Genomic DNA, 26,014 nt, shown 5'->3' with positions numbered 1-26,014 from the left:
ACTATTGTCAAAAGAGGGTTATATCTAGTGACTGTGACTAATATATGTACTTTACTAGTACATATATTATAAGTAAAGGTGGTTGAAAGCAACAAACTTGCTTTGTAGATAGTGATATCAAGCTGCAGACAGACAACTTACAACTATGGCGGCAGGTTGGATATTTAAAATTTGTGTAGTTATATTGTTTCAACAAAAGTATTTAGGCATAATGTTAATAGAATATCGTTATATGTCAGTTATGGCCACTTTTAAGTCTTTTAGTCGACTTGTATAAGAGTTAACAATAATCTTTTGAAAAATGCATGCGTTTTTATTTTTGTTTATATTTCCTTCATTATATACAGTTGAAAGCTGATACTGAAATGAAAAATTTAATGATTAAAAAAATAACCAATCCCCGGTATTTTTTTAATCAACTGAAAAATGCGGGTTCTGTACATTCAGTGCCCCGACCCTAGATGGGCTACCCAGTACCCATTAAAACCTAATCTAACCTTACTTGAAATTGTTATTGATGCGCTACTATGTATCTTCCGGCGCAATGGGTAGGGTGTTGGCCTGGTAATCTAAGGGTTCCCGGTTCAAGCCCCGCCACGTGCAAAATTAACTCTGATGAATTGAGCCATACTGATGAGCCCTAAAAGGGCGAAACACTGTGTCTATCTATAATACAAAGTAGAACGATGTCTGTCCGTCTGTCTGTCCGTCTGTCCGACTGTCTGTCCGTCTGAAGCTTAAGATCTCGGTAACCACTGAACCGATCGGATTCTACTCTTGAGGGTATATACCTATTGGTCCTGTGGTGGTTTTAAGCTATTTTCTTGGGGGGTGGGACACCCCTAACCCCCCCAAAAACAAACCCCCCCCTCCTTATTTTTTATTTTGCTCTGCTACAGGCTGCCGCAGGCTGCCCTTTATTATCTTTTATTTCAGCATTTATTTTGAATGAAAGAATAGCAACATTCTCTCACTAAAAACAATAAATATAAATTTTTTTATCACCTCTTGGGGCAAAGCCCCTAGTGGCTAGGGGCGAAGCCGCTAGTGGGTAATATATAAAGAAGTAAACTTTTTTTGTCTGTAACAAAGGATCTTGCTAATCGCTGAACCGATATGGTTCTCCTTTACAGTGAAGCTACTTGTAGGTTTTAGGATGGTTTTATTCAATTTTGTTTTTATAAAAAGTCCGTATAGGTATGGTTTTAGGCTATTTTCTGCCCTTCCAAATTCCTTCGATATACAGGCCCTTCAGTGCCCCGACCCTAGATGGGCTACCCAGCACCCAATGAAAACTAATCTAACCTTACTTTAAATTGTTATTGATGCGCTACAATATATATCTTAAAAGATATTACCATGCTCGATTAATTTTCTGATACTCATTACTGAAAAGTCATCGAACTTTTAATTAGGAATTTCTAGTAGTTAGCCGTCAAACGCTTTGCAAATATCAAACTATCTAAAATGCAAATATGTATTTATTACAAAGAAAAATTAAACTTTGTTTCTCTTGTTGTTGTCTTTCCGTCTGCTTTAATTATTCCTTTAATGAGCAGCAACCTTGCAAATAGCTTTATCCGCCTGTCTGTCTTTCCGTCAGTAATTTTATATTGGAAATGTGATATTATAAGCTACTTTTAGAGATTATTTTCTTATATTTTTTTTAAATATTCAATGATACTAAAAATTATACTAGTGGCTGGTCACTCTTATTACAAGGAAGTGGAAGTATGGGCTACAAGATAGCCTAAAACCATCCCAGGACCTATGTAAAGATTCACTATATTTGAGAACTCAATCGGTTGAGTAGTTATCGTCATTTTAAGCTAAAGCCAAAAATCTTTCTACTTTATGTAATAGGTTAACCCAATATCATGCTATTTTGTTCTTTTTTTCATTTTGCACTTTGCCTCAAATGAATTATGTTATTCTTATCATTTTTCAATTTTAGTAATTAATATTCTACAAACGAACTTTAAAAGCATTTCTGAAAAACATGCAATTTTAACAAGAAAAAAATATTTTCTAATATTTCTCTCTTTGTTATATTTTAAGTTTTAAGAAAATTTCTAAATATAAATATGTGTAGCGAATTGGGTTTTAAGAAACAAGGATGAAGAAATATGTATTCAAGCGAAGCTTTAAAATCTGACGGTAGGACAAATTTACATTAATGTCGTAGAGCATAAAAAACTTTTGAGACTTAATTATAGAGATGCTTTTAAAATTGTACTTTGTTATCTTTGGACTTCTTATTAGACCTTACTTATATTTATGCTAATTTAAGATTAGGTGAGCTAAAGTATCTGTTAAAAGAGGCCTTTAATGATATAGCCTCGCAGTGTTAGAACTCAAAATCAAAATCTAGAATCGTTGCGGCAAAAGTAAAAGATAAAAATCATATTAGACTGACTGACAAAGTAAAATATAGAGTAGCTACTTACTCTACTACAATGAAACATATTTGCAATAGAGGTATTTTAGTAAGTATTTCAGTAAGGCGGAAATTCTAAATTTTATATGTTGATGCAATCTTTTTCTGGGATACATAAAAAGGGGGCACACTTTTTATAAATTTAGAGTAAAACACCCTTTTTTGAGGAGAAGAGTTAATTGTTTTATAGGAGTTATTTCTTTCGGGATGGTGTATTCCCTATTCACGTTTTAAGCAGTAGCTTATAACGTGTAAGCCAGCTGTGTCGGGTTCATGTCTGGACCACGTCGTACTAGAGACATAAGAAATACTATCTATTGTTGTTATGTAGGAGCGTTGCATTTATTTAAGAGTAGAGGAATGACTTGGCATCTAAAAATGCGCTAATCTAAATGAATAGAAGCAACTCTGTTAAAGAATGATTTTAACCAATTATAATATTTCTTCTATATATCTACCAATTTCTTTATTCCTGATTTATCTAGACTACTACATTTTAGTAATTAAATTCTACTTTTCAAATAAACAAGGATGGTAGTTTCCGAAAGAATTATACTCAATAAGAACTCTATTTTTTGTCCCATATTATGGTGAAAATTTAGCTATAATATGAAACGAAACATGATTTTTCTGTATGGCTCAGAGCTAGTTCTAATCCATCATATTTCAATCAGTTAAAAGAGAAACAAACGATAAAAGAAGGGGAATGCTAAATATATTGTCCTTGATAAAGTTGCGTCAGACAAAATATTTTAATTTGGGTAGGGTAGGGTGGGGAAACTAAAATATTTTTAAATTTCCTTTTTGCTTATTATGACCCATACAAAAACAACGTTGTCATTTTCACAACTGACAGAAATACAATGTATCTTCTTTTTAACAAAAATTGATTACTTATATGTAATTTACATATTAATTTGCTGATTTTCGCAAGTTTTCTGCCAAATTTCGAATATATTATATTGAATAAAAGTGGTCATGGCTGACCAATTATCTACATGCTGCTGTTGTTCGAATGTCAGTATCTATTTGCATTAAAGTGAGGAGAGAAAGTCGCTAGAAAATCAGCATGTGACGGCTTAAAAATGAGGATTATCTATATCTTTTTAAGGGTTTTCTTTTTCACTCCTTCTCTCCTCATCCCTCATTTTTATTACGTCAGAATTTTTTCTTGAGCGACTTTCTCCCCTCACCGCAATAAATAACGAAATTATCACTATTATAAATACAAAGAAAACCCCTTTTTCAATTGAAAATTATAACAAAATATTATTTAATCATTTAGATTTATTGAAATTATGTAGGCCCAATTTAAACGAATATGATATTGTTTTTACTTTTGAACATTCTTTTCAACTTATTTATTTTGAGTTTATTTGAAACACATTTGAAAGTATTTACTGATTGTTGTAGAGGTCATTTTTAAATGTTTTATAGTAGCAAAGTTTATTTGTAACTGGACATGTCTGTCAGTACGTCGCTCTGTTTGTCTGTCTGCTGTCAATTCTAAAGGGAAGATGTAATTTACTCGGCTGTTATTTAAGATATATATTGCCAAAATAAATTTTTGGGGTGGAAGTACAATTTTCTTTGATCTTTTTTGAGACTCTATTTTTAAAAGCGAAGCTTTTCTATAATTAGGGTCGGTCCGTCCGTCCGTCCGTCCGTCCGTCCGTCCGTCCGTCCGTACGTCCGTCCGTCCGAGATAGATAGCTTTTATTCGTTAATTTAGGCATGTTAGAATTGTCCTATAGATTTCAAACTTTGCATGATGATTCCTGTAGTAGTTGGGTACGATTAAGAAAGCGTAGCAACTCTATAATCATTACCAGAATGTCCGTACGTCCATTTTAAACATGTTGATTTTTCTACTTTTTTAACAAAAATTTTTAAGTGTTTTAATTATCCGTTTGATCTGATTTTTGATATATTGATTCCTGGGACAACAAAGAACAATATTATAAGCGAAGCAACTCTATAATCAAGTCCAAAAATGTAAGTATGTCCATAAACATTATCCTGAATCAAGCAGTTTTTTAACAAATTTACTCACAATTTTGCTTTGACCTTTATGAATTTATATTATGATTATTCAGTTCTGAGACTATTCAAGTGTTAATGTCCGTTTGACCTACCGTTTCAGTGCTTCGCTTTTATGGATGTTGTCATCCTTGTTATTCTATAACTTATCATATTGTTAAATAATGTAGAGAACATTTAAACTTTGGAGGGACGTCCTTCTTGTATAATATTTCTAGCAGCTGCGCCCCCTGAGCTCGATCTTTAAATCGTTTATAGGTGATTTAAACCGGGGCGATTCATTTGGCGCACCATCAAATTATTAATATCAATCTTTAAATCGAATTTGCATGGGTGATTTGAATCGGGCAGTGGCGCGGGCCCGGCGCGCCAATGCCACTCACCGAGTGGCATTGGCGGTTTAAATCGGGGTGATTTATTTAATAAATAAATATTTTTTTTTAATTACTTTAATATTTTATTGCAAAACTATCGTGAAAACATTTTTATAGTTATTTTTAAAATAAATTATATATTAATGTTTTATATAAAATACTATACTGACACGGTATTTTATATAAAATACCTTACTGACACTGCTTAAGTAATAAAGTTGTACTGGCGCGGATCGATATTTTAGTGAGTGCGCAAGCGATTTAACAACACCGCACCGAAAATCTTTTAAAAATCAGGTGCGCTGTGGCTTACCACCAGCGCGCCTACGGTTTACCTCTGAATCGCCCCGATTCAGCGCGGCATAAAAACGATTTAAAGATCAAGCTCTGCTAAAAGAGCTCTGTGTTTCATATAATAAGGAAAGGAGAGAAAATAGCATAAATCGATATAACAAGTTAACAACTTACAACCCTAAAATAGGAAACTCAACCAGTTCAGTACTTAAATCTTTAGCTACAGACAAAAAAATTCTACTTAATGTTATAGGATAGTAATATGAATTTGGTAGCGTAGCAACTCTAAATATGTTTTATTTAGACTTGGGAGGACGTTCATCTCGGCTGTCCAGCAGACAAGACTTTGTTACTTTTGAGGATTCTCTCAGAAGGCTGAATGCTCTAGAGCTTAAACTCACAGAAACGGTGAGTACATTCCATAGACGTCTAAAGAGGGGGGGGGGGGTAAGTAAAGAAGTGTTTACCGCCCTTATTTCTATCTCCTCAAAATTTTAAAAAATACATCGGATTACCTTCCTCATTCAAACCTTTTCAAATAAAAAGCTTGGACGTCCATTGTATATTTATTAATACTGCAACTTCTTTTTATTTTACTTTTTTCTCTAATAATAAATCTGTTACTTAATTTGAATTTAATGAAAAAATATTTTTTTTAGCGAAACTACTATATAATTCACTATGTCTGTCCGTAACGTTATGGCGAAATGTGAATATAGACGGCAGAAATGTTTGTGAAAAGATTTCTACAAAAAAAAAGAAATATCAAACAAATATAAAAGATTATGAGACTTCTTTAATAAATTTATTAATTATTTATGACCACTTAACATCTGCTCTACAAATTTCTTTTTTCGTATTTTAATCCATAGTTTCTTTGTGCTACGTATGGATGTTTTCATTCTTGTTTGATAAAGATCTAAATTATCTAACATTAAGAATGATAACATCTATAAACAAGAAGCTTGACAAAGCATACAGACAGACAAACAAACATGAACAAAAAGGTGTCATCGTTTTTAATATTTAAGGAACAGATCTATGTAAACCAATCAAAAATGAAAATATGCTTAAACTTTGAATATTGATCATAGAGAGTCTTGTTAATTATGCCTAATCATCCTAGGAACAACATCCTCATAATTTTCATATTTTAGGTAAAAGGAGATATTTCAACATTGAAGAAAACATGGACCATGCCAAAGGTAAAACATAAATAATAATAAGTAATTTTAAATTTAAAGTTTTTTTTATATATGTAGCTTTTATATCAACGGGATAAATTTTGAATAAAATAAATTTGAAATGACAATTTTGATATTCGTAGGAGACTTTCAACTTATGTCCTAAAAAAGGATGTATTGTAAAGAATTTCCCTCCTTCAAAATAGTTATAAACCTTCCCTTGATCTATATAAAGCTTCACTGTAAAGGAGAGCCATATTGGTCCACCCATTAGCTAAATCTTTAGCTACACAGACAGACAAACCTCATGTTACTTCAATATAACGATATATAAAGCTACGCATCTCTGTGTATCCCCCATAGCAACAAAAGCTTGAAAAACTTGCATTTCTTATAAAAAGAGTTGCAAATAAAAATGTCAATGTTGCAATCTAATAAATAAAACATTATCTAAAATCTTGAATTAAATTTTTGTTGTAACGAAGCTACTTTATGATTCACTTTCGTTCGTCAGTACGTCCGTAATTTTCTTTGCTGATATTTAAGATAGACTGCTGATTGTTTTATGTGGACACACAGAAAACTGTCCCGAATTTGTATTAATTTTGAGGAACAAGACTCCAGTGACGTCATATTTTTCTTTCCCGAAAAAGGGAAGGGGAGAAGAAAATCTCTTCAAAAGAGATGGGGAAAACCCCCTTTTCTCCCATCTCTTTTTTCTTCCCCCCTTCCCTTTTTTTTCTTTCCCCCTTCCCTTTTTCGGGAAAGAAAAATATGACGTAACTGGAGTCTTGTTCCTCAAAATTAATACAAATTCGGGACAGTTTTCTGTGTGTCTTTTATGTGACTTAATCCCTACTATAATACATTCAAACTTAATAGGTCCGCCAGTCTTTTGGTCATACTCCAAAAGAAATATGAATGCTGTCATTCTTGTTCAAAAGTTATCAAGAAATTGATTTAAATCAGCATATACGTTTTTATCGTACCAATGTTTATAGTACAAGAGCTTTCCCCTCTATTTTTAAAAGAATAAAGTTTTTTCTTGGGTAGAGTAGAGGGTTCTTGTAGCCATATATCTCTTCCTCCCCCACCAAGAAGCTGGAAACCTGTACAAAACCTCCCACAAAATTGTTGAACATACAGAAAGACATCCTGTTACTATTAAAAATAGAATTCTAAACGCTCAGCAACTTACATCACAAGTCTTTATGTATTTTAAAATTAAGGTGGAACGTGTTTCTAGAAGTGCCTTCAAACTTTTTGAAATCAGAGAAAAGTTAAAGTACTCTAAGGTATCATTTTAATAATATATTTCAATTCAATCAATATCAATATACAATCCTTGCATCTTGTAAATACTACTTTATATAATAGGATTATTAATCAAATTGATAAATTCACTACAACTTAAGATAAACCATTACCATCTTTTATTTGGGGGGGGGGGGCATTAAATACTGTCTTAACTTACATTAGGTTAGGTTAGGTTAGGTTAAGTAGATGTTAGGAGGACTCTGCATAGGTAGGGTCTTAAAGTATCATAATTCCCTACAGGAGATAAAAACTTTTTAGGGTGTTTAGTAATATTACCCATCTATCTTAAAATAATCATTAAGTTTCACAAATCAATTTATTTATCTATCTATTTAGTCACTTTTCATGGAGGAAGAAGTTATTCTTGGAGAGTTCAATGAAGTACAACGGGTATGATTTCTCTACATATGTATATTAAATGATATTGAATATAATGATAATATGTCTATTTAATGTTACTTTTAATTTAACAAAGCGTTTGTTTCACAAGGGTAAGATTTCCGTGTCTATTTGATGTTACTTTGAACTTTACAAAGCGTTTGACACCATTAATTTTGCATCAAGAATAGATTCCACTAGTTTTTCTCGTGGTTCGATGGGTCTAAATGCTACTATGTCAGATGTGCGATAAAATAGTTAGAATAGGAGGAATGCCTTGGCCCAACACAACAGAAGCCACTACTTACCATGCAGTGTTGGGACTTCCAGATAAAAATCCTGCAAAGAAAGTGCTTGTTGTCTGCAATTGTTGGGATTTTGAAGTGATTTGTTTGGGTATATAAAAATAAGTGACTTATTAAGGTATATGCTCATAGATCCAGAGAATCTAATATAACAGTCAAGAATATTAGATTTTCCATGTTGGACCGTCGTATTAAAAACTTAACATAATTGAAGGAATCGTTCTATTTTTCTAAAATTGTTATTTAGATGTTGAAAGAGATGCCAATGGACGAAGATGATTATGAAGAGACCAAAGAAAATTGTTTCTTTCTTGGGTAAGTAATATGGGCAAGATTTCTGGGAGGGAGGGGTCATTGGGCTGTTTATCACACTAGTCCCCAAAGTTCTTAATTAACGTTTTCTTACTTGTTGGCCTAAAAACTTTGGGGACTTTTATTGAAGTTTAATTTTTTGGTTTAATTAATTAAGTGTCTGAACGTTTCAACTACTAATTATAATCTACAGAAGGTATTATTTTACATCAATTTATTGGCAATTGTCCTATCCCTTTAAATCCCCGGAAAGATTTAATACTTTCTTTAAATCTTTTTTAAAAGTTTTCTTGTCAATTTTGAATGTAAATTAAAAGGAAAAATGTTATGCTGAAGATTCATTAAAGTGAAAATATGATTATTTATTCCTGTTCCTGATCCTGTTCATAAAATCCTTATAAAAAATATATCCAATTTACTAAATCATGTATTTTCTTCTGGCTCCAACAAGCGGCGAGGTAATCAAAGATTTAATGTAGGAAAATGTTTAATTTAAGGTATAAAATGCGTAAATTGTATACGACAAAAAAAGTTAAAAAACGTTTAAAAATTAAAGATACTAAAAAAACTTTTTTATCACAGAGTGAAGCTAAAGGATGTTAGAAACAAACAAGGAACAACTTATTCTGAAATTAAGGTAATTTTTCTCTGAAAACTAAGCAACGGAATCAAACTTTTTTGAGATTCAAGACGTATTGATCGTAAATGAAAGATAGGTTAGGTTAAGTAAGGGTTAAAAATCTCTGCTAGGATATTAACCCATAGGTGAATGATCTTGATTGCAGGGTTAGAGTTCCCTCACCCCCAGGGGTATGAAACATGTTTATTTATTATTACAAACAAGAGGGGAAAGGGGGGGGGGTCAGTGGTCATAAAATAGGTTTGAGTAAAGTACCACCGGCTAATTTTCATTTGTATCGGTTTTGATGTTTTAGCGTCAGTGACTGCACATAAATATTTTTTTGTTGCTACAGTTTTATTCATTTTACCTCGTAAGGGCGGGATTTTCCTCGATTTTAAGTGATCTTCTAGCTAGAGAATCTAAAGCACGATCAGCGTTTAATACGATACGATACTTAATCACCCAAGGATATTAGGTTAAGTAACATACAACAAACAACCAACCCTTGATTGCACGACCTTTGTCCTAACTGTGCATTATAATGAGTTGTTTCTGTTTATGGGCCAAGTCATTTCCCAAACTCTTACTATTTATGTTACGCACCTGACAAAGTAGCACTAGGAACCATTTTTAGTTATGACCCGGTGTCGGGCAAGGATTTAAATTTATCACCTCCCCGACGACGAGTTTATTAAATTCATCTATTTACTTTTTTAAAAAACTTATTTTCCCTAGGATCTGGAAGTAAAAATTCAACATGAAATTGCCCAATACAAATTTGAGCAGAGCGATATGAGACTTTTAGGTAAAATTAAAGTCCTTTCCTTTTAAATTTATCATGATTATCATGGAGGGACAATGGAAAGTTTTTTAAGCAAGATATCTCATTACTTAGCTAATACTTTCTAATAATTATAGAATGATATCATTAGGGATGTATGTCAATTTATCGTCCATTGTCTTTTCCCTTAAAAGATCCCTAATTAAAAAATGACTTTCTATTTCAAGGAAAATCAAAGAAAAATATGCAAATTAAGATTTTATAAATGCATGAGAACAACCAGAAAAGATAATTATAATAACTTATACACAAAAAACAAATAAAAGATTATTGTAATATTAAAAATAAAACAAATTATTTAAAAATCACAATCACCAACTTTTTATTGCAATAATAAAGGTGTTTTACAACATTTATTTAAAAAGAAATATTTAAAAATCTTTGAAAACTTTTTCTTAAAAACTTGTTAAGATATCGAGGAAGTGCGCTCAACAACACCAACTCATCAAATTATGGAGGAGATTCGCTCCAACAGAGCTTCCAGAGCTAGGTAAACATAAAATAGATGGATCTATTTGTTTGATATAGATATGCATATACAATACATATATGGAAAATACATCTAGGTATATTTATAATACATGAACGATGTTGGCCTGTTTATCCGTCAGTCTGTCTGAAGCTAAAGATCTCGGTAACCGCTGAACCGATTCAGGGAATATAAATATTGGGCCTGCGGTAGTTTTAAGCTATATTGTTGGATGATTCATCATATCTATCTATCTCTCTCTATTAATCTATCTCTTTATCAATCTAACTATTTATCCATCTATCTATTTATCAATCTATCTCTTTTCTATTAATCTATCTATCTAGGTCTAGAGAACCCTCTCCCTTCCTATTGCCACCCCTAACTGGAATGCAGAAGGTTTCTATCTGTTTATCTATTAATCTATCTAGGTCTAGAGAACTCTCTCCCTTCCTATTGCCACCCCTAACTGGAATGCCGAAGGTTTTTATCTGTTTATCTATTAATCTATCTAGGTCTAGAGAACCCTCTCCCTTCCTATTGCCACCCCTAACTGGAATGCCGAAGGTTTTTATCTGTTTATCTATTAATCTATCTAGGTCTAGAGAACTCTCTCCCTTCCTATTGCCACCCCTAACTGGAATGCCGAAGGTTTTTATCTGTTTATCTATTAATCTATCTAGGTCTAGAGAACCCTCTCCCTTCCTATTGCCACCCCTAACTGGAATGTTGAAGGTTTCTATCTGTTTATCTATTAATCTATCTAGGTCTAGAGAACCCTCTCCCTTCCTATTGCCACCCCTAACTGGAATGCCGAAGGTTTTTATCTGTTTATCTATTAATCTATCTAGGTCTAGAGAACCCTCCCCCTTCCTAATGCCACCCCTTACTGGAATGCCGAAGGTTGATTATCGCTCTAGCCAGTTCAACATTGAAGACATCCAAGGTAAAAACAAATATAGTAAACGAAACACCAAAATTTTAATATAAATGTTTAGGATATAGTCCCTTTTTTCACAGTAGATTTTCTCCTATTTCTAGCCTGTGGGAGGCTCTAATCCTGTGGGGCCAATTGCCTAATCCTGCGGGGCAATCACTAAACCCAATATAACCTATCCTAACCTAAAATAACATATCAAAAGTCATTTTGAAAATGCAAAGAATCGCCCCTTAATAGGTGTTTCCACGAAATTAAGGGACTATACCCAATGTTTGTAATATACTTTCCAGTATCGCTTCGAAACAGATTAATATCCGATGTATTGAAGAAGGTTTTCAGCCATAATAAAAAATCATATATCGTTTGGTATTTTAGATAGTTTTTTAGGAATATTAAAATCAATCTAATAACTTTTTATTTTACTTTCCGCGGAAAACGATGCGATAAATAACTATTTATACATAATGTAAACGGATCTTTTTTCTATTTATCTATTATTTACACTATTTTAAATTACATCGAATAACAACCTATTAACTTATTATTAATGTATCAATCACCTTATCTATCCGTCCATCAATCTTTAAAAATCCATTTGGTTGACCAAAACAATTATATTATCTATCTATAAATCCACCAATCATTTAATCTGTCTATCTGTTCATCTATCTATTTAGTTGATCATGATAATGTAGAAGAAAGATGTATAACACCAATGAGTGATATGAGCTTGCCAGTGAGTATATTAATCATTTTTATATGTAATTCTTTATTCCTGGGTTGATAACGTTTATCTATAATACAATATTTCTATGTAAGTAACAGGATGTCTGTGTGTGTGTGTGTGTAGCGAAAGATCTGTTGAACCTGTAAGATTATCATTCACAGTTAAACTTCTTATAGGCTTAGGGAAGGTTTAAAACTATATCAGTAGATGGTACCTACATCCTCCAAGAGAAATCGCCACAAGAAAAGTACCTTTTTAAAACTAAAATTAAACTCCTTCCTTCCCCGAATTCCTCTAGAAGCATTTTGGGTGGGGCTTATCCAGTAGTGTTTAATATTTTTATTTCAAATTTTATATAAGAACTTTAGATCCAATATTTAAAGCAAAATAAAATATAAAAAGTAATGCATATTTTGTTAAATTTAGGATTCGCGTCCAGGGTCAAGAAACAGTATGCTTGGTGACGTCGTTTCTTTGGGTAAGATTCATTCTTGGTTGAAAATCTTAGATGTTGTTGTGTTGACTCATTTGAATGGATGAGATGATTTTTAGTAACATCTACTCAATAATAAGAAAATCAACCCTCTTTTAGGAACTGTAAAGGGTAAAAATGAATATTTTAATTCACGCAAGAGAATGGAACCTCAATGTAAGACAATTAACCTCAAAGTGCTTTGTCGATCACTGAAAACCATGCATTTCAACTTTTTTAAAAATTAACTGTGTTTACTGTTTAGGTATACCATTGGAAGATTTGCAAGGTTTCAAACAAGAAATTGATATGAAGATTCAAGCTCAACCTTCCCTTGGTAATTTTTATATTTACATCGATTTTTAAACTTATCTTTAAAGATTTGATGTTAAAAGACCATGAATGGTCATTTTGCCCCAGCTTGACGCTTAAGGGTTCATTATAGCAATACAGGCAACCAGCTATCTTGATTGTGCGATCTTTGTCTGCCAGTAAAACTGTTCGATGTAATAATTTTTGTTCTCTGTGTGAAATAATTTCACCTAGTGTTCATAATAGCAGAAGAAGGAATAAGTTAACGAGTCTTCAGTTATGACAATAGTTTTGCAAGTAATCGAACCCATAACCTTTTTTTACAACCTTTATTCTCATTGTTGCTGATTTTTAATTATTATTTTATTTTTTTCTAGATTCTGAAGAATCGCCTCTGATTCAAAGACTCAATGATGTTAATCAAAAGGTAAAATGAAAATATTGTTTTCTTAAGTTATTTTAAGATTTTTTTCCAAAATTAATATGATTTCTATTTGTAGCCATTTTCATCTCTTGATACATCAGCTAAAACAGGTATAATGATACTTTTTTCTATGTATTTTGACATTTCTTTTTCATTAAAAATGATTACTTTTTTATCATTTACTTCCTCTATTACTTTTTAAATATATTATTATCTCAAAAAAAAATATATTTTAATCATAAGAATTATTCTATTTTTTAATTTTTTAATTTAGATTAAATCAAATCTGCAATAGAGGCATTAATATTATTTTTTAAAACAAAATTTTATTAATTCTTGAATATTTTTTCAGAAGATAAGCCTGTATCTAAAGCTTTAGAAGAAACCAAAAAAAGTAAGTTTGAAATTTCATACTATAGCCTAAATTTTGTGAGAACAAGGATGACAACATTTAGAGAGAAAAAATATCGAATACAAATACGGAAAAAAGTGCATATGTTCGGTTAGCATAATTTAAAAAAAAGAAAATCTAGGAAAAAATTGCGAAAAATAAGTTTTTTATGTTTTAATATTTATATTTTTGTAGCCAACTGACAAACCGACGGACAAAGTATATTATATACTGAATTCTCATTCGTATAGGGAATATTCACAAAAAAATACAACTGTTTGTCTTGAATTTCAGTCAATGAAATAACACATTCACCATAATGTTACGGACTGACTGACGGACTGACGGACGGACGGACGGAGAGAATCATCATAGCAGCTGCACTACTTTAAACCTAAAATACATTTATGATTGTTTTTAGTAACTGAATTTGAAGTTAAGGAAGATTCTATGTCTCCACAATTTGCAAAGTAATGTTTTCTTAGGGCCCTAAAAAAAGACAAAACAAGCATCAATAAAAGCAAAGCTCGACAAACCGATATTTTAAATTTTATAGTGGCAGTGCTTTTAAAAATAAACTATTGTGGTAAAAATGATAAAAAATCAATATGTTTCAAATGAACTTATTTATTATAAGGGTCAACTTGAAATTCAAAATTATGTTTAAATCATAACTGTTCCTTCTCTTACTTTTATACAGTTTGACATTTACAAAACATTTAATATATTTTGGAAATTAACTAAAAATAAAATAGAATATTAGCCTACGAATAAACCCGCATCATAGCGTAAATAATGGGGTGCCTGCTTGCTGTATATCGGATAGGTATCGGGTACGAGTCATGACCCAATCCGCGTCATAGTAGAAGTGATAAAATGCTACATGACACTTACAGTGAGAGTAGGGATAAGTGCATTGACTCGCAGACCATGGAAAGTTAGGACTTTTGTTTCAGGCTTAATATAAGGGTTATTACAAATTTAAATTTTATTGAATTTTAAGATTATTGCCTCAGAGTAAACTTATATGATTGAAATTTTGTTAAGTTTTACAACTCAGAGAAAGAAGCACATGGAATTTAGCCCAGAACGTGATGATTTTGATGATGATGACGGGGTAATTTCAACATTTTGTCATAGTTTTAAAGATTGTAAAATTAAATTGTCTACAATTGCCCATTTCTGTTTACTAGCGGCTTCGCCCCAAGCCTCTAGGGGCTCTGTCCCAAGAGGTAATTGAAAAAAATTATTGGGTGGGATTTATTGTTTTTTGGAGGGTTTGGGGGTGTCCCCCCCCAAGAAAATAGCTTAAAACCACCACAGAACCAGTAGGTATATTTTCTGAGGAGTAGAACCCAATCGGTTCAGCAGTTACCGAGATCTTATGCTTCAGACAGACAGACATCGTTCCACTTTATATTTTAGATTAGTCTTTAAATATTTATTAATCTTCAGATTTTAATATTTTTAATGCCATTTACATATTTCTGTCAATAATAGACATATTAGTTTAATTTTATAACACGTTTAATAATTTAGAGACTTTGTATTATTAAAACAAAATTTTTTAAAAGAAAAAAAAAGAATTAAAATTTACTTTCAGGATTTGCTGTCAGATTTGCTTCAAATTGGAGGTGACAAAACTGTAAGTAAAAATTGTTTTCATAATGAAATTATTTATATTTATTTGTGAAGTTCATATTGAAAAGTGCTTAACAAAAAAATTGCCAAAAATCAAGGGACAGAGGCTAGTTTTGTAACCAGAGGTGGATTCTTAAAAAAAGTTTGCCTCACTAATCGCTTAGTGGGAGGATATTTCACGATTTTTTAAAGCGATTAGTGGGGCAATTTTTTTTTAAGAATCCACCTCAGCTGTTTTGCTACTAGATATATTGGTTTTTATCAGGAAAGTTCTATAATATTCTAAGGAAATAAAAACAGATTAATTGTTATTCATTAGTTGAATGTAGTGCAAAAATGCCTCATGAAATATCTAATTAAGGCTGTAGCAAAACTAGAGCCTGACATAAAACCAGTTGAAGAAAAGAAACAAGAAATATCAGCCAATAAAGATTCTGCCTTATCAAAAGAGGTATTTGTAACGTTGCTTTGAATTATTTGCTATAATGCCTAAAATTTGTCCTTGATAATATGTATATGTTGCAATATGCAAGCCAAAAAATACATGTTGTAAAAAATATCAATTTATTGTATAAAAACAACATTGCTTGCAATTATATTTCTATGCTTTACCAAAGTCAAATTTCACTTATTTACTGTGTAAAACATATTAATTCATTGAGCCTATCATGGTTAAAAGTAAGTATTAATAGATAATTTTTTTTATTTAGTGTACATAAAAAAAAACTTGCTTTTCTGTCCCTCTTCACACTTTTCCTCAACAGTTTAGCGGATTTAAAACCAACACGCAACAAGCGGTCAATGGATCCTATAAATAGACATATTTGCTAAATCAAAACTGGTTTTACCTAAATTGTATCTGTTCCTTCTTCAGGATTATAGAATTTCAAAGATTTTAACTAAAAATGTGCGATGATTTGACTTTAAAATAGCATTTAATCTTAATGTTCATGACTTGTTAATATAAGTTTGTCATATTTGTTGAGGTTTTAAAACAATATTTCTATAGACAATTCAACAATGCATATTTAGGATTTATAACAATGGTTATTTTAGGCATTATTAGTGATATAAAAAGTCATATCAAAAGTACTTTTTATATATTAATTCTAATTGTTTAGATACTTAAAATATAAAAGTTTAGAATATAAAAGTACAAGAGTCAAAGCAAAATTGTAAGTAAATTTGTTAAAAAAAAACTGCTTGATACAGGATAATGTTTATGGACATACTTACATTTTTAGGACTTGATTATAGAGTTGCTTCGCTTATAATATTATACTTTGTTGTCCCAGGAATCTATATACCAAAAATCAGATCAAACGGATAATTAGATCACATAAAAATTTGTTGTTAAATTTGTTGTTAAGTTATCAACATGTTTTAAATGAACGTACGGACATTCTGGTAATGATTATAGAGTTGCTACGCTTTCTAAATCGTACCAAACTACTACAGGAATGATCATGCAAAGTTTGAAATCGATAGGACAATTCTAACATGCCTAAATTAACGAAACAAACTATCTATCTAGAAAAGCTTCGCATTTAATAATTATAGAAAAGCTTTGCTTTTAAAAAGTAAGTAAGTTAATATATGACGCAAAATGTTTCATTAAAAACATTATTTTAAAAAAATATACTTAAATTTTAAACTTTTAAAATTTTATATAAATTGAATTAAATTTGGCAAAAATGTTATAATGATCCTCTGATATGTACTGATATGTCTGTAGCTTAAGATTTCGATAGCTGATTAAATTCTACACTTCATTAAAGCTTCACATATGTCCCAGGATGGGTTCAAGCTATTGAATTTTAGATTTAAGTCTTTGAATGATTTTATGCCTTACCCCTTAGAAAACAGACCAACTAGATGCAGGGGCATAATCGCTATTTTTTATATTGAGCTAGTATATCTTAATTAAACACCAAATTATTGTCTTGTGTATTTAAGATTATTTAGCAATTGAAAACAATTATTATTTAATTTTGTATCTTATTTAAGACATGGCAAAACCTTTTTCAAAATGTGATCATAATCTAAATAGGTCAAAGATTTTGGTCCTTGTTGATCTATATTATATTTTTTTTACGTTAACAAACTAATAAAGGTTTTCTATATTTATTGTTCGTCTGTCAGTCCATAAAGGATAGATCTTATCGTTAACTTAGGCATTTTATAATTGTCCTATTGATTTTTTACTTGGCATGGTTGGTTATTTCTGTAGTAGTAAGGTACGATTTAGAAAGCATAGCAATTCTACAATCGTTGTCTATTTATAAAAAGTTGATTTGAAACATTTTTATATTCCTACTACAAAAAGGTAAAATGTTATAAACAAAGCATATCAAAAATGTAGGAATGTCCTTAAACAGTATCCTATATTTTGCAACAAATTTACTTACATTTTTTTAGACTTATACATATATATTTGGTTATTCAGTTATGACACTCTACAATTGTTAATGTTTTTTTGTCCTACCCTTTCATAGATTCACTTTTATGGAAATTGTCATCCTTGTTATTCATTAATGTATAATGAACTATTAAGTTGTTAACTAATTTGACTAGGTATACTTATTAATAACAGTCCTTTGATATAATCAACTAAACATAAACAATCTATTGTTTATGTGGTTGATAACTCTATACTATCGTGTCTTTTTTACATACAAAATTAGAGTGTCAATGCTGATTGTTTCTATATAAACAAGGATGACAACATCTATAAAAGCGAAGCTATGAAACCGTAGGACAAACTGACATTATCATTGAGCAGTTTAAAAAGTGAATAATCAGAATATAAAGTTATAAAAGTCGGACCAAATGTGTAAGTAAATTTGTTTAATTGTTTGTAATTAAAAAAACTGTTTAAATACAGGATAATGTTTAAGGACATAATTACATTTTAGGACTTGATTATAAAGATGCTTTGCTTTAAACATTGAACTTTGTTGTCCTAGGAATCAGTATTCCAAAAATCAGATCAGTTAGATAATTTTTACACATAAAAATTTGTTGTTAAAAAAGTTAAAATCAACATATTAAAAATGGGCGTATGGACATTCTGGTAATGATTATAGAATTGATACGCTTTCTAAACCGTACCTAATTAGTACAGGAATAACCTTGCAAAGTTTGAAATCGAATTCTAACATGTCCAAGTTAATGAAAAAGGTAATTGTCCCACCTAAAAAGCTAACTGTTACTGACGGACGGACAGACTAACCGACCCCAATTGTAGAAAAGCTTCAATTTAAAAAAAAAGTATATGTTGTAAATCAACTGTGCCAGTATTTTTAGTTAAATGATATGTTGATTTTTTATTACTGTTTTTACTTTCTAAGTTTAGAATTTCAGGGTAATTTGAAGAAAAACAAGCATTAATTAAAGTCAGAAGGTACCCCCGTCGACAATTTTATGAGTTATAATTAATCTAAAAAAAAGGTTTTTAAAACAACTACTGCTTTCATGTGTTAAGTGTAATATACAGCATCTATATTTTACATCAAAGGCCATTTTAAAGTCAAATCATCACACATTTATTGTTAAAATCTTTGAAATTCTATAATCGCGAAGAAGGAACAGATACAATTTAGGTAAAACCAGTTTTGATTCAGCAAATGTGTCTATTTATAGGATCCATTGGCCGCTTGTTGCGTGTCGGTTTTAAATCCGCTAAACTGTTGAGGAAAAGCGTGTCTTTAACAAATTTAAAATATAATTCTTTACATTTGCCATACAGTAAATGTTTTTTTTTTAATTGCTTCTGCATTAAAGGAAACAGCAAAGAAAGATTCCATCACTGAAAAAGCAACACCTGCTCAAGATAAACCCAAAGAAGACCCTAAAAAGAGCGAGACAAAGAAGACAATAACAATCACAGCTGAAGTTAAGGAAGCAGCAGAAAAGGATGACAAAAAGCCCGTCAAAAAGAACAGCAGTCTTGATAAGAAAGAATCCGCCAGCAAAGACGACAAACAGGAATCAGCTAAGGCAGCTGAAGAAAAATCCGCGGACAAAACTAAAGCCAAAAGAGATAGTAGTCTTACAAAGGGTAGGTTTTTAATTTTATTTATATTCTTAAATTTTTGTTGTTGTTGTTATCCTATGTAATTTTTATTTGTACAGCAAAATCAACTGAAAAAGAAGCACCAAAGGATGATAAAAAGGTTGTTAAGAGGGACAGAAGTAAGTCTGCAACAAGGAAGGAGGATACAAAAGAAAGTACCTCAGCAAAGGATGATACAGTTGCTATGGAAACAGCTGGTGATATCAAGGATCAGGTAACATAATTTGATGGCATTTTTGCATTTTTTATTATTAATTTTTTTAAATTTTATATTAAGAAAATGCCATTTAATTGCTTTTAATATACAGACATAGTTTTTAATGTAGATGTATATAGTATTGATTACATTAGTTTCAGCAAAACAGTTGGGGATTGGTATTTCATCTTATGAAAAACTATTTTGCACTTTTTAAAAATCCAATATTTTACCCAATTTTGCTTGAAAAAATTATAGGAATGTTAGAAGCAAATTAGTTTTTCTGCAGATGAAATACTTTTTCTTTACATTAATTTGTTACATAGTTGTCTGTCTTTATATAATAAACATAGATAATACACATATTATATTAGATATATTAATTTTGAAACATTTATTAATATTAATGCATGTAGTAATTTAACAAAATAAGTATTTAGAATCACATTGTATTAAGAGAAAACTTTCAAAAAAAACAATTTAATGTTGATTGATTTATATAACCTTCTAATACAAAATGAATACACTTGATAAAATGTTTTTTGATTGTATTCCTATAGATAAACATGTAGATAATACCTATTTCAGGATAAGAGTACAAAAAAAGATACCAAACTAACAGACACACAAACTAAACATAAAGACAAATCAGTAACATGGACAGAAGAGCTATGCCAGGAGAAAGCTAGCTCTGTTATTAACAAGGTTATGAATACAGTTAGACAAGATAAAAATGTTATTTTACATTTTTTCTGTCCTCACTTTTGGTGACTGCTTTTTCAATTGTCCAAAGACATAGTTAAGCTATCCTTTAATTAAAATGTACCTTTTCCTCTCTTAAATTTGAGCATTTTGAGCCCAAAAACATTCTCTTGATTTTGTATGATAATTCAAAAAACTTCCATAAAATTTGATGAGGATATATTGGCTAACTGTATACATAACCATTAAAACAACTAAAGGATACAAAAACTCCAACAGCTGACAAAGCCACTGAAGGAAAGGCTGACACAACAAAAGCAGATGGTGAAGAAAAAACAGCCACCAAAGATTCAGCTGATGCTAAAAAAAAAGGAACTAAAAAAGTTGTTAAAAGGGACAGAAGTAAATCTGCCACTAGAAAGGAAGAAGAGAAAAAACAAGCTGATAATCCCACTGCCATGGAACCTGCTAATAAAGCTGCAGCTAAAACAGCAGCTGTTGAAGATAAAACTGCCACAAAACCTGCTGCAAAGAAGGCCAAAAAGGCTCCTGTGGCTGACCCTTCAAATGCCGCCAAAGATACAAAAGTTGATGTTTCTTGTGAGCCCACTAAAGATGTAGCTACTAACAACATTTCTGATAAGGTAGAGATAGTTTCAGATAATGAAGGTAGAAGTTCTGATATAAGTAAACAGACAAGCAATAAGGTATGGTTAACATTATTCATCAGAATTAGATGGTGTTTTTCCTTAAAGTCTCTAGAAGATCTCAGAACCCCCCCCCCCCCCATATGATAAAAAAAAACTGAAAATAAGAGGGAACAATGGGGTGATAGATTTTTGTTTGTGTTCATTACTTTAGGTCAGGTTAGTTTCGCTATATTAGGTTAGGGCGCCGCAGGTGTAAATCCCATAGGATTAGAGCCCCCCGCAGAGGAATTAGGAAAAAACTACTCCTTATAATTTCAATTTATTAAAAAATAAGGGGGGGGGGGGGTTGGAGGTAATTGCTTGATGGGGACTTTGAGGAAAAGCAACACTAAGATTTTTAACACAACTTGAAACATATTTGCTTTTAATTTAATATATGAACATACAACTTTAGCAAAGTAATTAGAAAAAATAATGCTTGTGTAATTAGTTTGTCGGCATATTGTTATTATTTTAAACACAACAAAAACTTCCTAGAGATAAATAACATTAAATAGTAAATGGCACTTGAAGAAAAACTATTTTTACTCCAACATTCCTAATTTCATTAAAGGAATTTCTATAACAAAGATATAAAAACATCCATATAGCTATAAAGTCAACATGAAAATATAAAAAAAGAAGATATTAAAATACAATTCTATTGAGTAATAATTTTTATCACAATAAAAAAAAATTTATTGAATTTTAAAAGCTAAATTTTTTTTATTAAAAATAGTTATGTTTTGGGAAGTAATTTATTGCAATATATATTTACTAGCGGCTTCGCCCCTAGCCTCTAGGGGCTTTGCCCCAAGAGGTGATCAAAAAAATTTTTGGCGAAATTCGTAAAAGAACCAAAGAAATCTTCAGCAAAAAAAAATGGGGGGGATTTTTTTGTTTTTAGGGGGGTTGGGGGTATCCCACCCCCCAAGAATATAGCCTAAAACCCCCACAGGACTAGTAGGTATATACCCTGAAGAGTAGAATCCGATCGGTTCAGTGGTTACCGAGATCTTGAGGGACAGACGGACAGACATCATTCTACTTTGTATTATAGATTTGATTTTTATCTAAGTCTGTGAGTGATATCCTTAAATCTGAATTATTGGAAGATTCTCTAAAACAACCTACTGCTGCTGCAGAAACGCAAATTCAGGAATTTACATTATACATGTCACATACAAATATTTATAAATATATACATTATTTTTCTTTTTCATTGGAGTTTACTAGGGATCTTAAGGGATTAAGGACATGGACCATAAATTTATATACATCCCCTAATGATTATATAGAGAATTTTTATTTCTTGGTCTAAGTTTTGGTTTGTTTTTTGAAGCAGCTTATATAATATAGTGCAAATCAAAAAATGACGTCATTTAATACAATGACCAATGGCAAAATGTATACTGGCCTATCATTGGTCATTTGTATTGTATGACGTCATTATTATTAGGCACTATAAGTTGTTTGTTGGTTTTTTAATTTTTTTAACCCAGTTTTGTACAAACTCTCCAAAATAAAGACTTCAAAAAACTGTAAAACTTCAATGTATAATATATAAATACAATCCCTAGGATCTTACATCAATGGTAGAAACTAATCTAGCACCCTTGGCAGCGTCCACAGCTGCCTCTGGCGGCCAGGCAGCTGCTACAGAATCAAAGATGAGTGCAGCTAATAAGGTTTTTTTTATGGATCAATAAAGATTTTGATGATTTATATTGACAGTTATATTAATATTGAAGTCTAAACAAAACAAAATTAGTTATAGGATGCTTAATATGAAAGTATTTTTTATTTAATACTTGATAAAAATACACATGCTTATAATTTTATGTCTAATCCTCAAAAGAATTACTATAAAAAAGTATTTTCGATAGAGGCATGCGTTTAAGAGGACTATAAATTAACTAACACAGTTGGACATTCTATTGATTTGAAAGCTTCTAATCCATGAAAAACTTGTGCCAGTCCAAGATGTCCTCCAAGCTGTCCTCCATGGATTCTGAAGTTCCTCCAATGGAGACAGTTACATTCCAGGTATAAGTTTATTAAGTATTATTATAATTATCACAACTAATCTATAATAAGTGATTGTCCTTAGGTCCGACTGTCAGTTTTAATTTACCTTTTCATTGAAATATATTATCTTTTTACTCTTCATTTATTAACATATCTGTATGTATTTTAATCCCCCTAACCTTCCTTATAGATATATGTATCCATCTTAAAATCTGTCATCTATACATTTATTTAACCATTTGTGTATCTATCCATCTATCTATTTATTTAACTGTGCACTATTTCTATCTTTCCATATATATCAATCAATCTATCCATCTATATGTGTATCTATTCATCTATCTATCTTTCTATTTAACCATCCACTATTTATACATCTATCTATCTATCTATCAAGGGAGATGTAAGTACTTACTACGGGGCCCCTAGGCGATGAATATTCTGCTTTTAATCAAAACATATCTATCTATTCATCTATCTATCTATCAAGGGAGATGTGAGTACTTATTACGGGGAAGAACCCCTAGGCGATGAATATTCTGCTTTTAATCAAAACATATCTATCTATTCATCTATCTATCTATTTAGGGAGATGTGAGTACATACTACGGGGAAGAACCCCTAGGTGATGAATATTCTGCTTTTAATCAAAACATGGACATGGAAACTGATATCCATTATAAGGTGAGTTTCTGACAAATAAATACATAATGGAGGTCCTAACTCTGCTGGGCCTAAACCTGCGGTGCCCTAACCCTATGGACCTTTCATTTACCTTTTATAATCTAACCTTACCTGACCTAAAGTAAAATTAAAACTCACAAAAAATACCTTTCTCTTATTTTTTTTTCAAGTAAGGGGTAGGGGACCTGTCTTCGACTAGCTACTTTGAGGTAAACTGCTAAGCTAATTTATAGATTCAATTTAGATTTAATCTATAATTCATTGAAAAAAATCTTTACCGTTGGCAAAAAAAATGTATATTTGACAATTTCTTATTTCTTTTTTTCCTTTTAATTATTAAAATACAAACATACAGGGTGCGCCAGATATCCTCGGACTTTTTCTAAATTGTAAACAAACGAACATAAAATCGTCAATTTTAAAGATTTTATGAAATTTTTAAAACTGGGAAGCAAACTAGGTATATGACTATTAGATCATTAATTAAAATCGCCGCCAGCATCAATCACCGCCTTTACCCGCCTCCTCAACCGCTGGCAGGCCCAGGTCAAAATGTACCTGTCCAAGATGGCGAAGTTCTCCATGATAGTGGCAATGGGGGAGGTCTTTGTGGCTTGGGCAAGTCTATTGGTGAATGCTTCAAAGTAGCTCTAGGCCCAAAAGTCCATTGAATTAAGATCGGGCTGCTGGGAGGCCCCATTTCCTTAGAAATGTGAGTAACCGCAGGATCCTAATTCACCCAACTTTCAAGCTACCATTTGACACGGAGGCCTGTATTTAGACCACAGTTGCGCTAGTACGACGTTCTATACCTTTTTAGAAATGGTATGAAGATTCAAATAGGGTTGTCAGCGCAATCCATAGTCTAAAATTAGTTTTTAAGTTCTATATGGGTCTCTAAAGTCGAGAACCGAGAAATTTACACGATTTTTGACGTTTTTGACATCTCTAAATCTGTCACGTTTCACTTTGCCGGAGTACTACAGCCAAGCCATTTTAGATAGAGAGCTCTAGTCTTTTCTAGTGTCTTACTTATGTATCTAACAGTATCCCCAGCAAGTTGCATAACTCTACCTCATCTACAGATGGGCTGAGGTCCGATTTATTGGGCCCTAGTCGAGAATCCAGATTATACCACCGGCGCAACTCGAATCTGCCTTGTTGAACATAAGCGCAGCCAGCTCGGAGTACGAGCCCATCTTCGTCCAAAGATTTTTTGTGCTTAAAGGCCATTACCTAAGCTTTTTATAGTGGGGTCAAACGTCCTGATTGGTCAAGTAGTTTTGAAGCTATGGCCGTTTAAAGAAAGTCCGAGGATATGTGGCGCACCCTGTATTCGTTTGAGTTGCAACCTGTGTATTTAGAAAAATACATAAATTTCTAGTTTGTTTGATTGTCTATCTAAATTCTAAATGCTTAAATCTAAATTTTATTTAATAATTATACCTAGGATGATGATTATGCACAACAGAGTTACTTTGAGGGTGATGATTATAATAATCAATATCAGGTTATATTTTAATCTATATCATCAAATAGAAGTATCAAAGCATTATTTCATAAAATTACTTGCGAAGCTACCCATAATTTGAAAAGTCGACCGTCTGTCTTATGTACGAAACGTGTTTTTATCAACTGCTATTCAAGATAAACAGCAAAATGTTTTGTGAAGATTCAGCATTCAGTATTTTATTCACTGGGTCTATAAAAGACCATGCTTGTTGGTCATTTGTCAAACAAAAAAAATTTGGTCTTCGCTACTTACGGATATAATATTGTAGGTCATCCTTGATCTAACTTTACCATATTCCATTTACATCAAAATAATTATTGTTAAAACAAGAATGACAACATCCATAAAAGCGAAGCACTGAAATGGTAGGACAAACAGACATTAACACTTGTATTCAAAACTGAATAATCAAAATATAAATGTATAAGATTGTAAGAAAATTTGTTGAAAAACTGCTTGTACAGAATAATGTTTATGGACATACTTACATTTTAAGGACTTGATTATAGAGTTGCTTCGCTTATAATATTGTACTTTGATGTCTCAGGAATCAGTATACCAAAAATCAGATTAAACGGAAAATTAGATCACATAAAAATTTGTAGAAAATTAACATTTTTAAAATGGACGTACGGGCATTCTGGTAA

The 26,014-nt window shown here is 31.5% G+C and overlaps 1 protein-coding gene across 4 annotated transcripts in view; it reads left to right on the top strand.

Annotated features, from left to right (window-relative positions):
- The window catches only part of LOC145334923 (uncharacterized), a 38,763-nt gene continuing 12,749 nt past the window's right edge, over nt 1-26,014 (top strand). Inside the window, exons 1-29 of one of the 4 annotated variants that reach the window (XM_080180554.1) lie at nt 1-155; nt 5,450-5,553; nt 6,303-6,350; nt 7,559-7,624; nt 7,983-8,036; nt 8,577-8,644; nt 9,224-9,278; nt 9,999-10,068; nt 10,516-10,594; nt 11,425-11,519; nt 12,191-12,249; nt 12,667-12,718; nt 12,978-13,049; nt 13,402-13,451; nt 13,525-13,558; nt 13,801-13,842; nt 14,261-14,309; nt 14,887-14,956; nt 15,443-15,484; nt 15,842-15,931; nt 19,264-19,540; nt 19,615-19,769; nt 20,340-20,456; nt 20,714-21,097; nt 22,221-22,303; nt 22,725-22,830; nt 23,120-23,188; nt 23,759-23,854; nt 25,305-25,364. In XM_080180554.1, coding sequence (XP_080036680.1) covers nt 146-155; nt 5,450-5,553; nt 6,303-6,350; nt 7,559-7,624; nt 7,983-8,036; nt 8,577-8,644; nt 9,224-9,278; nt 9,999-10,068; nt 10,516-10,594; nt 11,425-11,519; nt 12,191-12,249; nt 12,667-12,718; nt 12,978-13,049; nt 13,402-13,451; nt 13,525-13,558; nt 13,801-13,842; nt 14,261-14,309; nt 14,887-14,956; nt 15,443-15,484; nt 15,842-15,931; nt 19,264-19,540; nt 19,615-19,769; nt 20,340-20,456; nt 20,714-21,097; nt 22,221-22,303; nt 22,725-22,830; nt 23,120-23,188; nt 23,759-23,854; nt 25,305-25,364 — 2,556 coding nt within the window. In that variant the 5' untranslated portion in view covers nt 1-145. Of the gene's footprint in view, nt 156-5,449; nt 5,554-6,302; nt 6,351-7,558; nt 7,625-7,982; nt 8,037-8,576; nt 8,645-9,223; nt 9,279-9,998; nt 10,069-10,515; nt 10,595-11,424; nt 11,520-12,190; nt 12,250-12,666; nt 12,719-12,977; nt 13,050-13,401; nt 13,452-13,524; nt 13,559-13,800; nt 13,843-14,260; nt 14,310-14,886; nt 14,957-15,442; nt 15,485-15,841; nt 15,932-19,263; nt 19,541-19,614; nt 19,770-20,339; nt 20,457-20,713; nt 21,161-22,220; nt 22,304-22,722; nt 22,831-23,119; nt 23,189-23,758; nt 23,855-25,304; nt 25,365-26,014 lie in introns of all 4 variants that reach the window. The other 3 variants (XM_080180553.1, XM_080180555.1, XM_080180556.1) reach the window with 3 other exon arrangements.

This window comes from Acartia tonsa, chromosome 13 (assembly GCF_053477335.1).
Source record: "Acartia tonsa isolate MP-2025a chromosome 13, ASM5347733v1, whole genome shotgun sequence".
NCBI classification, from domain to species: Eukaryota; Metazoa; Arthropoda; class Copepoda; order Calanoida; family Acartiidae; genus Acartia; species Acartia tonsa.
Note: the sequence above shows the minus strand (reverse complement) of the source record. Positions and strands in the feature narration are given on the sequence as shown.